The sequence below is a fragment of the Peromyscus leucopus genome, chromosome 14 (genome assembly GCF_004664715.2).
Source record: "Peromyscus leucopus breed LL Stock chromosome 14, UCI_PerLeu_2.1, whole genome shotgun sequence".
Lineage (NCBI taxonomy): Eukaryota > Metazoa > Chordata > Mammalia > Rodentia > Cricetidae > Peromyscus > Peromyscus leucopus.
Window position 1 is genome coordinate 81,368,196 of NC_051075.1, and position 14,869 is coordinate 81,383,064.

The 14,869-nt window shown below is 39.6% G+C and overlaps 1 gene segment (V, D, J or C); it reads left to right on the forward strand.

Moving 5' to 3' along the window:
* The first annotated feature begins 13,542 nt into the window (after positions 1-13,542).
* On the forward strand, positions 13,543-14,090 carry LOC119086166. The segment is given in 2 exon segments: positions 13,543-13,643; positions 13,726-14,090. Coding segments are annotated over 2 exon segments (369 nt in total).
* Positions 14,091-14,869: the final 779 nt, after the last annotated feature.

A 14,869-nucleotide genomic window follows, 5' to 3' on the forward strand; every position in this document is an offset into this window, starting at 1 on the left:
TAAAGTGGGCAGAGCCAGCAGGCACAGTGCCATTTCAGACTTAAAAGGCTGCAGTTTAAAGCAATAGGTTCACAATAAGACTGATTCAGATGGAATCATTTATAATGCATGCAAAAATGTACGTAGGCTTAAAAGAGAAAAAAAGAAATATATACCATTATATAAACAAATAGTTTTTAACAATAAAGTCTTAAAAAACAGTAAAGCTAATAAGCCACGTAAAGATGGCTATCACACAGAGAATCTGGATTATGTTGTCTTTGATATTTGTAACTGAAGAAAAACATGATTGTAAAAGCTGTTCAGTTATGCCAAAATGTAAATTTTAAAAGTACCTTGACTTCAAAATTTGGATATAAGGGTATGTTACTTTGGAAAAGAGGTTCTGCTTTTGTTTCCACAGAAAGCCAGAGGCTGTGGATTTGTTCCAGATTAAGATACATCAGGTTTGACCAGCCAAGACCTCCTGAAAGGTCTCCAGTAACACCATGGCCCAGATGATCCAACATCCAGAACGGTTTCAGGCAACTAGCTCAGATGATACACCCTCATGGACTACTCCATAGTCCTAAAGTTTTCTTTGTGTCCCCATAAGATACAGGGCCCCCCTCCAGCAGGAAGTAGTAAGAAAAGCTACGCCCAAATTCCCAAATATACTAAGCTGGCTTTAGAGATGGAATTGGCTCACTCCTCCTCTAAACCCAGACATATTGCTTAAAAAAATGGTTAAGAGATTTATGGTGGTATGTTGATGTAACCAACCGTCTTATTAAATAAGAAACACAGAACCCAATGTAAAAGAGAAAGCCAAGAGATCAGAGCTCAGAGCTAAAATCTCACCCTTCCTACTGCGGTGGTCTTAGCTTCCTGAAAAAAAAAAAGCTATTTCCCTGTGTGTAAGTCGTTTCATAGTCATTCTGCCTTCTCATTGGTTGTAAACACAAACACGTGACTGCCTCATCACTGTCTGTTTGTACAGCCACCAAGGTCTTAAAGGCATATGTCTCCAATGCTGGCTATATCCCTGAACACACAGAGATCTATGGGGTTAAAGGCGTGAGCCATCACCGCCACACTCTGTCTATGGCTCTAATAGCTCTGACTCCTGGGCAACTTTATTTATTAACATACAATCAAAATCACATTTCAGTACAATTAGAATACCATGTGATTTTGATTGTATGATAATAAATAAAGTTGCCCAGGAGTCAGAGCTATTAGAGCCATAGCAAGAGCATGGTGGTTAGAAGAGCTAGGTAGATTCCTGTGTGTTCAGGGATACAGCCAGCATTGGAGACATACACCTTTAAGACCTGGAGGGTGGTACTTACAGGCAGTGACGAGGCAGTCATGTGTTTGGGTTTACAACCAATGAGAAGGCAGAATAGAAAGACAGACACACAGGAAGTAGCTCTCTTTCGGGGAAGCTAGGAGCACTGCAAAAGGTAAGATTTTAGCTCTGAGCTCTGACATCTCGGCTTTCTCTTTTACATTGGTTCTGTGTTTCTTATTTAAATAAGAGGGTTGGTTACATCTACAGAGATTCTTGTGTCCCAAATCAGAAGAGCCCTCCTGTGTGGGACAGAGAAAAAACAATATTTTTATTTAAAATAGGTTGATTATAAATACAATCTCTTTCTAAAGAAAAAAAGGAGATAGTTTAGATATGATAGGATGAAAGGGTAGATAAATGAACCTACTTTTAAAGAGTAACAACTTGTTTAAAATGTTTTACATTGCTATAGATTTTAGTTTATTGATACAAATTTAAACTTAATTTTGTTATACTGTATATATATTTCTATTCTTGTGTGAGTCAATATGTTTATGTAACTCATTTAAAATTGTAATGGATAATTAAAAAATAGATTACTAATTAGTCATCTATGGTAATCATAATTGTAGCCATGTTAGTTAAGTCTTCTAGGTATACATAGATATATTTCAAATAGATAGGTAGTCTTCAAACACTTCAAAGACCTACAGAATATGGCATTTAAAATGTTTTAAAAATTTCGATTTTCTGGACAGTGAGACATGTCTGCTCCTGACAGCACCAATTTACTTCAGAGAAGAGTATGGGCATCAAAGACACTCCATATGGAGTTTATCTTCACTTTGACAAAAATAACCATTTGGACAAGAAACTGTTCTTGCCTGGACTGCTTGATCAACTTGACATACAGGACCCATAGAAAGGTAACCACTGAACTTTGCTTAAAAAAAAATGGTCCTTCAGGTTCCTGATTTGCTGAGGAAAGTGCAAGACATTCTACAGGACACAGAGAAAAGTGAATGAGAGACTCTAGTCCTGTGGATTGAAGACTGATGCCCCAACTTTATTAGAGAACTTTGAATGACTGTCAAGGCCGTCAGCTGTCTCTGTCTACCCTGCAAGACTCCTGAAAGTTGCTTGCATCTTTCTCCCATTTCTCAGGTAGTATTATATCCTTCTGAGGTCTTTGATGTGGTTAAAGACTAGATACTTACAATTTTCCTTAGTTATGATAAAATATAAGTTAGATATAAAACTTTAAACTCACAAATATAAGATAGATATCTTTTATATTATAACTATAATTCTTACTCTATAATTATTTCGTTATATGTAATTTTACTATGTTGAAGTTAAAAACTTCCTTTTTGAAAAGAAAAAAAGGAGAAGTGCTGTGGATACTGCTCTATATAAATAAAGCACTGATTGGCCAGTGACCAGGCAGGAAGTATAGGTGGGACAAGGAGAAAGGAGAATTGAGGAAGCAGGAAGGAAAGAGAGACTGCCTGGAGCTGCCACCAGGTCAAGGAAGATGTAAAGTACCGGTAAGCCACAAGCCATGTGGCAAAGTAAAGATTAATAGAAATTGGCTCAATATAAGAGTGAGAGCTAGACAATGATAGGCCTGAGCTAATGGCCAAGCAGTTTAAATAATGTAAGAGTCTGTGTGTTTATTTTATAAGTGGACTCTGGGACTGGCGGGACTTGGTGGCGGGAGCTGGAGAGAAATTCTCCAGCAACAGTGTTTTCAGAAAAGTAATAATGAATAGAATTTGCATATCATTGTTCTTCAATACTGGGAATCACACACCAGTAGTTTTGCATGAATCAACACTAAGCTACATCCTTGAAAACTATTTCTTCAACTTAATATCTATATTCAACAGACACAAAAATTTGCTAAATCCTTCTGAAATTATCAAAATTATATAAAATTGGCATCTGTGGCAAAGAAAACAAAAAACTCTTAAAATATATCAATAATACATGATGAATAACATGTAGTTCTTCAATTCTTTCCCTATTATTCAGTTTTTTCTCATTCATTTGCTCTAGGCATTCATATATCTAATACTTTCTCAACAAAACTCCTTATACAGCAGCAAAAAAATGCTTAGAAGGCCTCCCTATGCTCATGAAATCCAGCCCATCCCTATCTCTGCAGCTTTTGCTGAGGAGCCCAGCTGTAGATTCCAAGATCTTTCCATTCAGTAATAGCCCTGAATAAAAGCCACTCACCAAGGAGTTGCATGTGAGAGGAGATTTCCTTGTTACTTTTAAAATATTTGGAGGGGTGGTATATAAGACCCTTTATTAATAAATAAGTATATACAATAATTAAAAAAGAAATTGAAAATGAATTACAAACAGAAACAGTATGTACTCACTCATAAGTGGATACGAGATATAAAGCACAGAATAATCAGACTACAACCCATAGCTCCAGAGAAACTAGGAAACATGGAGAACCCTAAGAGGGATGTATGTATTGCCCTGGAATTGGAAATAGATGAGCTCTCCTTAGTAAACTGTGGGTGTAGGGGACAATAGAGGGTACAGGATCGAGGAAGATGAGGGAACAGGATGGTATAGCTGGGGGAGGATGAAGTGGGAGAGCAATGAAAGAGATATCTTGACAGAGGGAGACACTATGGGGTTATACTAGGGAAAAAATCCCAGAAATCCACAGGATGACCCCAGATTAGACTACTGTGGAGAGGGTGCCTAAACTACCTACCCCAGTAATAAGATTGGTGAATACCCTAACTGTCATCATAGAGCCCTCATCCAGTAACTGATGGAAGCAGATGCCATGATCCACAATCAAGCACTAGGCTATGATCTGGGAATCCAGTTGAGAAGAAGGAGGAGGGATTATACCAGCAAAGGAGGTCAAGATCATTATGGAGAAATCTACAGAGACAATTTAACCAAGTAGTGGGAACTCATGAACTTTAGCCTGACAGTTGTGGAGCCTGCATGAGACCAGACTAGGTCCTCTGCATATAGGAGACAGTTGTGTAGCTTGATCTGTCTGAAGGGCCCCTGGCCCCTGGCAGTGGGATCAGGATCTATCCCTGGTGTATGAGCTGGCTTTTTGGAGCCCATTGCCTATGGTGAGACGCCTTGCTCGGCCTTGATGCAGGGTATGGGGCTTGTTCCTGCCTTACCTCCTGAATGTACCAGGTTTTGTTTTTAAAATTCTTTAATTTTTTTTGAGAATTTCTTATTCTGACTATTTTACCCTACTCAATATCAATATCCATATATATATATATATATATATATATATATATATATATATATATCATACAGTCTAACATAAATTACATGTAAAACATCACCTCTGATAGCAGAAATGATTCTGGTGAGGTCAAAGAATCACATGCTAAGAAAGGTCTCCAGTATCCCTAATGATTTTCCCTAATGAGTTTCAAAGCAAAGCCTTATCAGTATTCTGATTAGGACATCTTTGGGATTAGGTGAATCATGAGGGATATGAGGTCATACTCAGTAACCTACATCCCTAATAGATTTCAAGTCTTTCTGCTTCCATAAGAACTATGCACAGATATGCCCTGTTTGTATTTCTAGCTGATTCAGTTACTTAATCTATAACTTTCATCATCATATCTCCCACTACATTTTGTTAAACTAACTTCCAGTTTTTGTTCTTAAACAGACATGACTCACTTACTTTAAGCTCTGCTGAGACATAGGCTGTGAATCTATGGGGACTTGGGGAAGGTTGTTAGTGTATAAAAAATTAAAATTTTAAAGGAACATGACTGGTCCCAGGTATGGTGAAGAAGAAAGTCTATTAAGGATATGTGGGAGAGCAGAGCCAGAGCCTGGAGATATGTGAGAGTCCAGCCTTCCGAGTACAGGGAATAAGTTCTATATTATACAGATGACTGAGACAACTAGATAAGAATATTGATTCAAATCCAGTGAAAGAATACAGGATTTTTATATGGAAACCAGACTGTGAGTCAACAAAGTCAAAGCAGAGCGTTAATGTCACCAATCACCAGAGCAGTGAAAACTGAAGTCACAAGGTAACGTGACCTCCACCTGTGGATGTGTTCAGGGTGAAATGTGTGTTCACTTCTGTGACTGTGCTGATGATTAAACAAGGTTCCATGTGATGGATGCTTAGCATGTGAGATTATAAATGTGTATCTGTCTTCTTTCAAGTACATTTTCTGAAAATAAAACATGTATTGATACTTTTCTGAATTACTAGAATGAAACAAAATCAAAAGTGTCCCCATCACAGTGAGGGAGACATTGAAACTTCACCAGACATGTCTGACTCTTACCAAGAGCTGTTTCAGGTGTCCAGCAACAAGAAGCACAAACCCAGGAACTAGGATGACACACCAGACCTGAGTTTCATCCAGAAATGTGACAGTATGTGATGCCTTTTAAATTGTATGCTTTTAAAATGGAGACCACAATACTAGATATAATGTATGGCTTGTGTACAAAATAAAAACAAAACATGAAATGGATAAAGTGTGATGAAACTTTAACTAGAAAATTTATACAGAACAACATCACAACTTCATAAATTCTGTGATTATTGTCAATGACCACAAACGCTCTTCTATCTGCTCTGAGCTGTAGACAAATGGTCTTATTAAATAAAAAACATGGAGCCAAATATAAGGGTGAAAGCCTTAGAGTGATCGTGGAAATAGGGAAAGCCACCAGCCAACCTTACCTCACCAACTCTGCAGCTTCCAAATGAGAGCTACTTCCTGTCTACCCACGTACATATATCTCGCTGTTCTGCCATCTGATTTGCTCTCTGTCCATCTACATCACTTCCTCTTCCTGCCTAGCTCTGTCACTTCCTGTCTGTCTGTACAGACCTTCAGACATCCATGGTTAAATAGTTTTGGAATTTAAGGCACATGCCACCACACCTGGCTCTGTTTCCAGTGTGGCCTTGAACACACAGAGACCCTGCTTGCCAAGTGATAGGATTAAAGGCATGTGCTAACATTGCATGACTTCTGTGTTGTGGCTGGCTTTTTCCTTTGTTCTCCAGGCAAGCTTTATTTATCAAAGCACAAATAAAATATCTCCACATTTCAGCACAAACACAATATCACCACATTGAGCGTTGTCTTTTACATTAGTTCCAACCTCAGAGTTTACTATATAGCAGGAAGAGATGCAAATAATGCCTTACTCTGCTCATGAAAACCAGCCCAGTGCTGAGCCTCACCTGTGACAGTGGAGCTGAGCCCTGGATTCCAGCCAGGTCTTCCCATTCAGTGACCAGCACTGAACACAGACTGCTCACCATGGAATTGAGACTTAGATGGGTTTTTTATTGTTGCTATTTTAAAAGGTAATTTGCAGGGAAGAGATTCTGTTTGTGTAATAGTACATGAGTAAGAGGGACAATGGATATATGTGACAGATTTCTGACTATGGTTCTCTGTGTTTTCATGAGTCCAATGTGAGGTGCAGCTGATAGAATCTTAGGGCAGCTTGGTACAGCCTAAAGGGTTAATTAAACTCTCCTGTGCAGTCTCTGGATTCATCTTCAGTGAGTACTCAGTGTCCTGTGTTGCCAAGCTCCAGGGAAGGGACTAGAGTGGGTAGGAAATATAAAATATGATGGAAGTGCAAAAGACTATGCAGAGTCTGTGAAGGACCAATTTACCATCTCCATAGAAAATTCTAAGAACTCATTGTACGTGCAAATGAGCAGTCTGAGAACTCTGCCATGTACTACTGTCTCAGAGACACAGGTCGGAAATGTAACTACAAGTCAAGACACAAACCTCCCCGTAAGGTGTTCAGGTGCAGTAAGGGGCACTGGAAACTCAGGGACCTCCAGGAAAACAGAAGAATCAGGGAAGAGACATGAAGGGTTAAAATACACCCTGTCCGGGTGGTCTCAAATCATAGTCCACATTTCCCAGGAACTCATTCTACAGTCATAGCTTCTACTGATCTTGGACATAATTAAATATCTAAACAAGTCTGTCTTCAGTTCTGATGTACACATTTAGAGACAGAATACAATCTGACCTGAACAAAATGCAGAACATTACACAGGGAAGATGTGACTCTGTGGTGAGTACTGGGATCACATTCTCAAGAGGCATGGAACCAACAAGTTGTTTTAAAAGTAAATGAAGTTGGAGTTGGGGAGTATTGGATTTCCCTGATGATTTAAAGGCATGCAATATATTCCAGAAAGAGCTGGCAGAATCCAGGCCTAGGTGTGTTATGACACTTTGAGTAACAGGCTGAGAAGTGCATGCCAGAATGAGATATGCTCAGAATATTTGTTTAAAAGCAGTATTATTGGTTATACTATGAACAATGCCAAATTCCACCTTCGGCACATTGTATTGTGCCATGCTCCCAATACTGAATGTCCTTTTCCATAAGGAATGTTTAAACACTGACTTTTAGCTTACTGAGTTAGATTTTCCTTCATGAGTTGACTGAGGTTTTCCACTGTTCTGAGATCTAGAAGACAGGCTGTCTGTTCCTCAGAGCTCTGTCATCGTTGCTGATGCAGAAGCATGATTGGCCAGTGGTGCAAGAGGCAGATGCTCATCCTATCAGCCTAAAAGGTGCAGAGCCTCCTATGGTGATAAGATGATATCCTTGTAGACAATGTGCACCTTCCCTCTGCAATGAATGATGCTCACGTCTAACTCTGGGTTCAGATAGAGAGGCCTGTTATTCTGCCACACCTGTACTGCATGCAACTGCTCATTTCCTCAGAGTGCAGGGGATGCATCATTCACTCCTGACTCACATGGCTTTGTCCCTCCTATAGTTAATTGATTACAATGAGTGTGACCATTTAATCCTTCCAGTACAGCTATGGAAGAATTGAAGGAATACAAAATAGGAGAAAAATAGATATTGGCAATATGGGTCTCAAGAGTTACTAGAAATTTTAGCTGAATGTCTAGAAGAACGTCAAAACCAATAGTTAGAATGCTGTCTTTGGTGAAATTAAGGAAACCACTAGACATAGGAAAGTTCCTCCAAACACACATATGTAAGACTATCACTTTTCTCACAGATTTTCTACATTTGCTTTTCTACATTTTCCCTAAAACCTCATGCAACATTAGTAAAATCTTCATAAAGAAGTTCTGTGGATAAAACTGCTTCATGGTATTTTAATGACACATTTGTAAATAGTCTTATTTTTCACATGAACTGGACACACCTCCCATAATGAACAAGGATATGAAAATTCATCCTTAGAGAGCTAGAGCACTGTGAAGATGGGGAATTACTGTGAGGGTTGGTGTCTCCCTCCTGCAGTGAACATTCTTTCTCTTTGCTCATTTTAACATTAGCCCTTTTCTCCTATGGGAGGGAGCAGCTCATAAGCATCATGGTAAGTGTTGGAAGTGCAGGCAAGAGGGTTATAAAGTCTGTCACTGCAGGATTTTTATATCACCCAGACCTTATCCTTGTGGCCTGAAGGCAATGGCAGAGGCAGCCTATTGACATTAATCAAAGGTGCAGACTGAGAAAGGATCCATTCCTAAGTTGCATATCCTGTCAGAATTTTACTGACCTGACAATTTAAAGGAGCAGACTATGATCAGGCAGGTTCCAATCCCAACCTCAACCACCGTGACCTTCCTCACTGTGCTTCATTGCTACTCTGACTCTCAGAGGGACCAACCATAAGTGCAAAGTGCTCCAGCAGACAATCCTGAGCTGACAGTTATGCTAATGTATCACTTACACAAAAGACAGAGAGAGCATCCCAAGCATGGTATAGGGTAAAACTCAGTACAGGCACCGAAATAGTTTCTTCCCCGATCTGTTGGCACAACCCACAGAGTTCTCTCTTAATCTTTGAAAACCAAAAATGAACTCATTCTACAGACAGACAGCAGTGATGCTTTGAAAAACTTCATAGTTTTTTCATGTAATGGAAACACAACCATTACACAAATGGGTAATAAACACTTTTCACAGTTTTCAACATATTGATCCATTGTAATTTAATACAAATTAAATAAAATACTTTGAAAATTCCTCTTATGCTAGTAATAATGTCATTTACTACAGAAAAAAGATGACACCAATTATTGATGATTTTGGGGGAAAGGGAAACCATGATACATAGTTGTCGAGAGTGTGAACTGTTGCATTTCCTATGAAAATTTGTCTGGAATTTCCTCCAAAAACTAAAAATAGAAATGTCATGTGACTTACCTACATCACTACTGGTCAGACACTTGACAAGTCTCTATGGCAAAGATACCAGATCATTTGTGTTCAGTGTTGCCCTTTTTATAATAGCTAAGACCTGGAATCAGCCTAGAGGCCCATCAGCTAATGAATGGACAATGAAGATGTGGTTGAAGCCTGTCTGCTGTTCTATGGAGGAAACTATCTGACTCCATTTCAGATGCAGGAATCATTATGCTGTGTTTTTAAAAATAAATTTTTATTTAGAGTGAGAATTGAGTTGCTCTCTGTTTCCTGGAAAATGACTTTCCACAACTCATAACCTTGGTTTGTTCTTGAGAATACCCTGACTTCCATGACACCCCCCCATGAATCATCCTAATCAAATGGTGGGTGGCCTCTTGATGTTTTTAAAGTTTTTTGCTTTTCTTTATTTCTCCACTGTCTCCCTTCTGTTAAACTACTCATCAGTTTATTCCTTAAAAGAGACCCAAGAGGTGTATTTGGGGCTGCTCTCTTTAACCTGACTTAGGAGCAGTCACTGGGCCACCCTTGGGTGCATCCCAATAAAAATCAATCTTGCTTCAAGTTTGGCTCAAACTGCGGTAGTGGTCTTTTCCCAACATTGGGTTTAACACTATCTGTACTAGTATTAAGGTTAATGATCCTTCTTATTAAACTTCTTAGCTCACTCATGGCAGATTCCACAAGCATACTGGATATCAATTATATTTCTAGCAAAACGGTAGGTTTAGTATTTCTAATTGCTGATGAAAATGATGACCCTTAGTCTGTGATCAGCAATATTGTGTGTCTTTAAGTGACACAGTCTCCATCAACTTTGTATACGTATTCTTGTACCTCCTGTGAAGAATAAATTATGCAGGGCCAGAATTAAAAACCTGGATTCAAGCCTTTAATCTCAGCATTCAGGAGGCAGGGCAAGAGGGATCTCTGTGAGTTCAAGGCCAGCCTGGTATACAGAGCAAGATCCAGGACAGGCACCAAAACTACACAGAGAAACACTGTCTTAAGAAAACAAAAACAAAAACAAAGAAAGAAAGAAAGAAAGAAAGAAAGAAAGAAAGAAAGAAAGAAAGAAAGAAAGAAAGAAAGGAAGAAAGGAAGAAAGGAAGGAAGGAAGAAAGAAAGAAGAGAAAACCTGGATTCACACAGACATTTAAGTCTTATGAAACTGGCATGGACAGGCTAGATCTCCTGTAGGGAAAGGAAATAGTTTGGGTAATTGTGAATACATGGGCATAGGGAAAGGAAGATCAAAAGGGGAGGGTGAGGAAAATGGGAGCAACAGAGAAAATAAGGGGAAAGAGAGCTAAAACTTAGGGCCATTTGTAGAGTAGTATGAAAACCTAACACAGTAGATGATTCCAAAGTAGAAATGTAACACCAACATAAGCTAAAACTCCTTTGATTTACAATGGTATCCAGCCTCAAGGTATGCTAGGTCAATGGTGGAAAAAAGCTTGTGGGAATAACTAACAATATATGAGTTGACAAAAGGCCCATACAGAAAAATGTAATCCATACTATACACTACTTGAATGGCCAAGATTCTCAGTAGAGATAGTCCAAGAACCTAAGATAAAAATAAATATTATTGTTCTATAAAAAGATTGCAATAAAAGAACCCACAATGATGTTCTGCTACTTTCAAAGATCAGTGCCTTGCTCAGCCATCATTTGAGAAGCTTCCTTGCTGTGGATGTTGCTCTGTATAAATAAAATCTGATTGGCCAGTAGCCAGGCAGGAAGTATAGGCAGGACGAACAAAGAAGAGAATTCTGGGAACAGGAAGGCTGAGTCAGGAGATGCTGCCAGATGCTGCTATGACAAGCAACATGTAAAGATACTGGTAAGCCACAAGCCATATGGCAAATTATAGACTAATAGAAATGGGTTAATTTATGATGTAAGAACTAGATAGCTAGAAGCCTGAGCCATTAGACCAAAACAGTTTAAATAATATAAGAGTCTATGTGTTTATTTGATAAGTGGGCTGTGGGACTGCCGGGACTTGGCGGGAGCTGGGGAGAATCTCTCCAGCTGCACCCTCTCCTGCAGCAGATGAAAATACATACAAAGACCCACAGCCAGACAATATTCTGAAAATGAGAGACCTTGGAAAACCCATCACTATCTAAGAAGTCTTCATCAAATCTCTCCCCTCAGAGCTCATGGAACACTGAACAAGAGGAGAAAAGAGTATAAGAGCCAGAGGGTAGAGATGCACCAAGAAAATAAGGTCTATAAATCAACAGGATAGTTGCAAATATAAATTCAAAGAGACTGAAATACATGCACAGAGCCTGTTGAGTCTGCACTAGATGGGGTACTAGAGCTGAAAGGAGAAATGAACATCAGCACCTACCCCTAACCAAGAAGCTATCTCCAATTGATAACCACCTACACGTGAAAAATTAGTTTTCTCTAAGGGAGTTTCACTGAGGAAACCACTTTTATTTCCAGCAGTGGATGGTCATCAGAAATTCAATTCAAATACAATTTTGGAGGTTCCTTGTCTCATAAGTTCACATGGCTTTTGTCATTTTACTCATTTATTTATTATTGGGTACCAGCCTCCACATTATTTACCCCCAGGGATTCTTGAGGAATGAGAAATAAGAGACTTCAGTAGAAATAGAAGAGAGAGAGAAACAGATAGAAATGCAGCATAGTCTCAGGTGGGCCTGGATCCTTATCCACCAGTTCAAGAACTTCATTCCAAAGGTCTATTATAACAGTACCAATGGGAGGAGTAAAGGGCCTCTTCCTAGCTAGTTACAGTCAAGTGTAAACCCTTACAAACACGTGATACTCAGGCCTATGGTCCAATCAACTTCTTATGTAGTCCTGCTGGGTACAGCCACAAGTAAACCTAGTGGGCTCCAAGAATTTATCCCTTATTTTATCCTACGTTTTCTCTACATATATAGCATGTCTTATAATTTTGTGTCTTTTATGGGATTTCATAGTCCTTACATCAGGAGGTCTCTTGAACCACACCTGTTTCTTCTGTCTTTTTAAAGCTCTTTTCTTTCTGTGTGCTTTGGTTTTTTTTTCCAGTTACAATGTGTTAGGTTTACTTTATCTCATTTTATTTTATTTCATTATTATTCAATAGAAGCTTGCTTGTTTTAAAAAGAGAGATAGCAAATTGGTGTATCTGGATTAGAAGGGAGGAGAGGTTTTTAGAGTTGAAGAGGGAGGAGAAACTGTAATCAGGATATATTATATGAAAAAAATTATATTCTCTGAAAAAGAATTTGACCATCGGTAAAAACTACTAGAAAGATGAGGAAAGAGGGAAGGACTAACATTGTGGCCAAACATTGACACATGTTGCAAACTCCAAGAGGAGCCTCAGTTTGTACAGAGACCAGAGGGAGGAGAATGTCCCCTCTATCTTAACCCTTGGTCTCTGTGGTTGGGCTATCACACACCTAATCCCATGATTCTGTCAATGTCTAATCTGGGTGGGCTGTGAGACAGGACAGGATAAAGAAGGAATGGGGTCCCTGAGTAAGGTTCACAGTGTGCAGAGTTCACAGCTGCTTCTCTCAGCATGTGCTTCCTCTACATCCCACAGCCTGAATGGAGCAAGAAGTAGGTGTGGACCCTGTGTAACGACAATATGACAGTCTGCCAATTATCTAGGAAAGATGAAAACCCATCTCATGTGTGGGAAAAGAAAAAAAAAGCAGGAGCATGTTGGCTTACTAATCAGAAAGGCAGTGCCCATGAACCTAGTGTGGAAAGAAGGTTGGCACTGACCTGAGACAGCAATAGTACAGGAGCAGAATGGAGGTGGGAAGGTTGGACTAGGAAGTGGAGATGAGGACATGCCAAGGTGTGTTTCCTGTGATCCCTGTAGTCCTCATGCTCTCTTATTCCAGACTCACACTACAGGAAGTCAGATACATTCATGGTCACAGTGTAACAGACACATGAAGTAGTATCCACCTTCCCTATTTATAAAGACAAGGCCGACTCCCCACATGCAAATGCATCTTCTAGCTCTAAGTTAAATCTCCTCCGGGACTGTGGGAGCTCACATCTCTCTCACAGGAGGCTGACCTCTGAGGAAGAGGAGGTGTAGCCTAGAAGATGACAATGTTGGGTCTTCTGTGTCTGGTGACAGCCCTTCCTGGTGAGTGTTACCATTTCATATATGTGTCCATGAGGGGTTGTGACAACCTGTGATTGACAGAATTGTCTCTTCTTGTCTGAAGGTATCCTGTCCCAGGTACAGCTTCAGGAGTCAGGACCTGGCCTGGTGAAGCCCTCACAGTCACTGTCTCTCACCTGCTCTGTCACTGGTGATTCCATCACCAGTTATGCCTGGAGCTGGATCAGGCAGTCCCCAGGGAAGAAGCTGGAGTGGATGGGGTACATAAGTTCTGGTGGTAGCACCAGGTACAACCCATCCCTGCAGAGCCGCATCTCCATCACCAGAGAAACATCCAAGAACCAGTTCTTCCTGCAGCTGAACTCTGTGACCACTGAGGACACAGCCACATATTACTGTGCAAGACACAGTGAGGAGACTTCAGCATGAGTCCAGACATAAACCTCCCTGCAGAGGAGCTCTGGACCAGCAGGGGGCGATCAACTCTAAACAAGTCCAGGAACTCTATGACCAGAACTGGAAGGAAAAACTCCTTGTTTACTCTGGCTTTGCTTCTCACTCTCTAAGGGCAGAGAGGCTTTGAGGTCATTTCTCTCTCTGATTATGAAAACTGTGTTTTTTGTAAAGTCACATTTGCTTATTTCTCCCTGGGACTCTGTAGATGGTGTTTGTGGTAATATTTCTTGTCTGTTTGGTTGTGAATCTTGCCTTTACCAGCTGTGGCATCTCTAGTCTTAGGAATAATTATTTTAATGAAAGCAGCTTTTGAAACTCAGCTGACTTTAACATTATATTTGTTGTCACACTAAGAAATGAATTTCCTTTCTATTCTCTATTCCCTCCACCCTCAGATACATGTGTATGTCAGAGCATTTCCTAGAGTATTGACACAAAGCACTCGCTGTTATGCCTGAGAAATGTGTCATAGACTGAATGGGGTTGGCACAACACTGCAGCTGTATTACCCACCCTGTAATGCAGGGAAGGGATTTCATGAGGTCAACTGTGCATGGCTCAGCTCTATGGACTTTGCTCTAAGGGGGTTATTCATTACTAATACTGGTATATTTTGTACAAATAGTATATAGTTTTGCATTGTGATTAAAAATATCATATTTAAAAAATACTCATGTGTTCACACTAATAATAAATGTTTTACATCATATTAAACACTCATGTGTTTACACTGATAATTACCATTTTTTAAAATTGTCAGTGAAGAAATGACTTGTAATATAGCAAAGAAC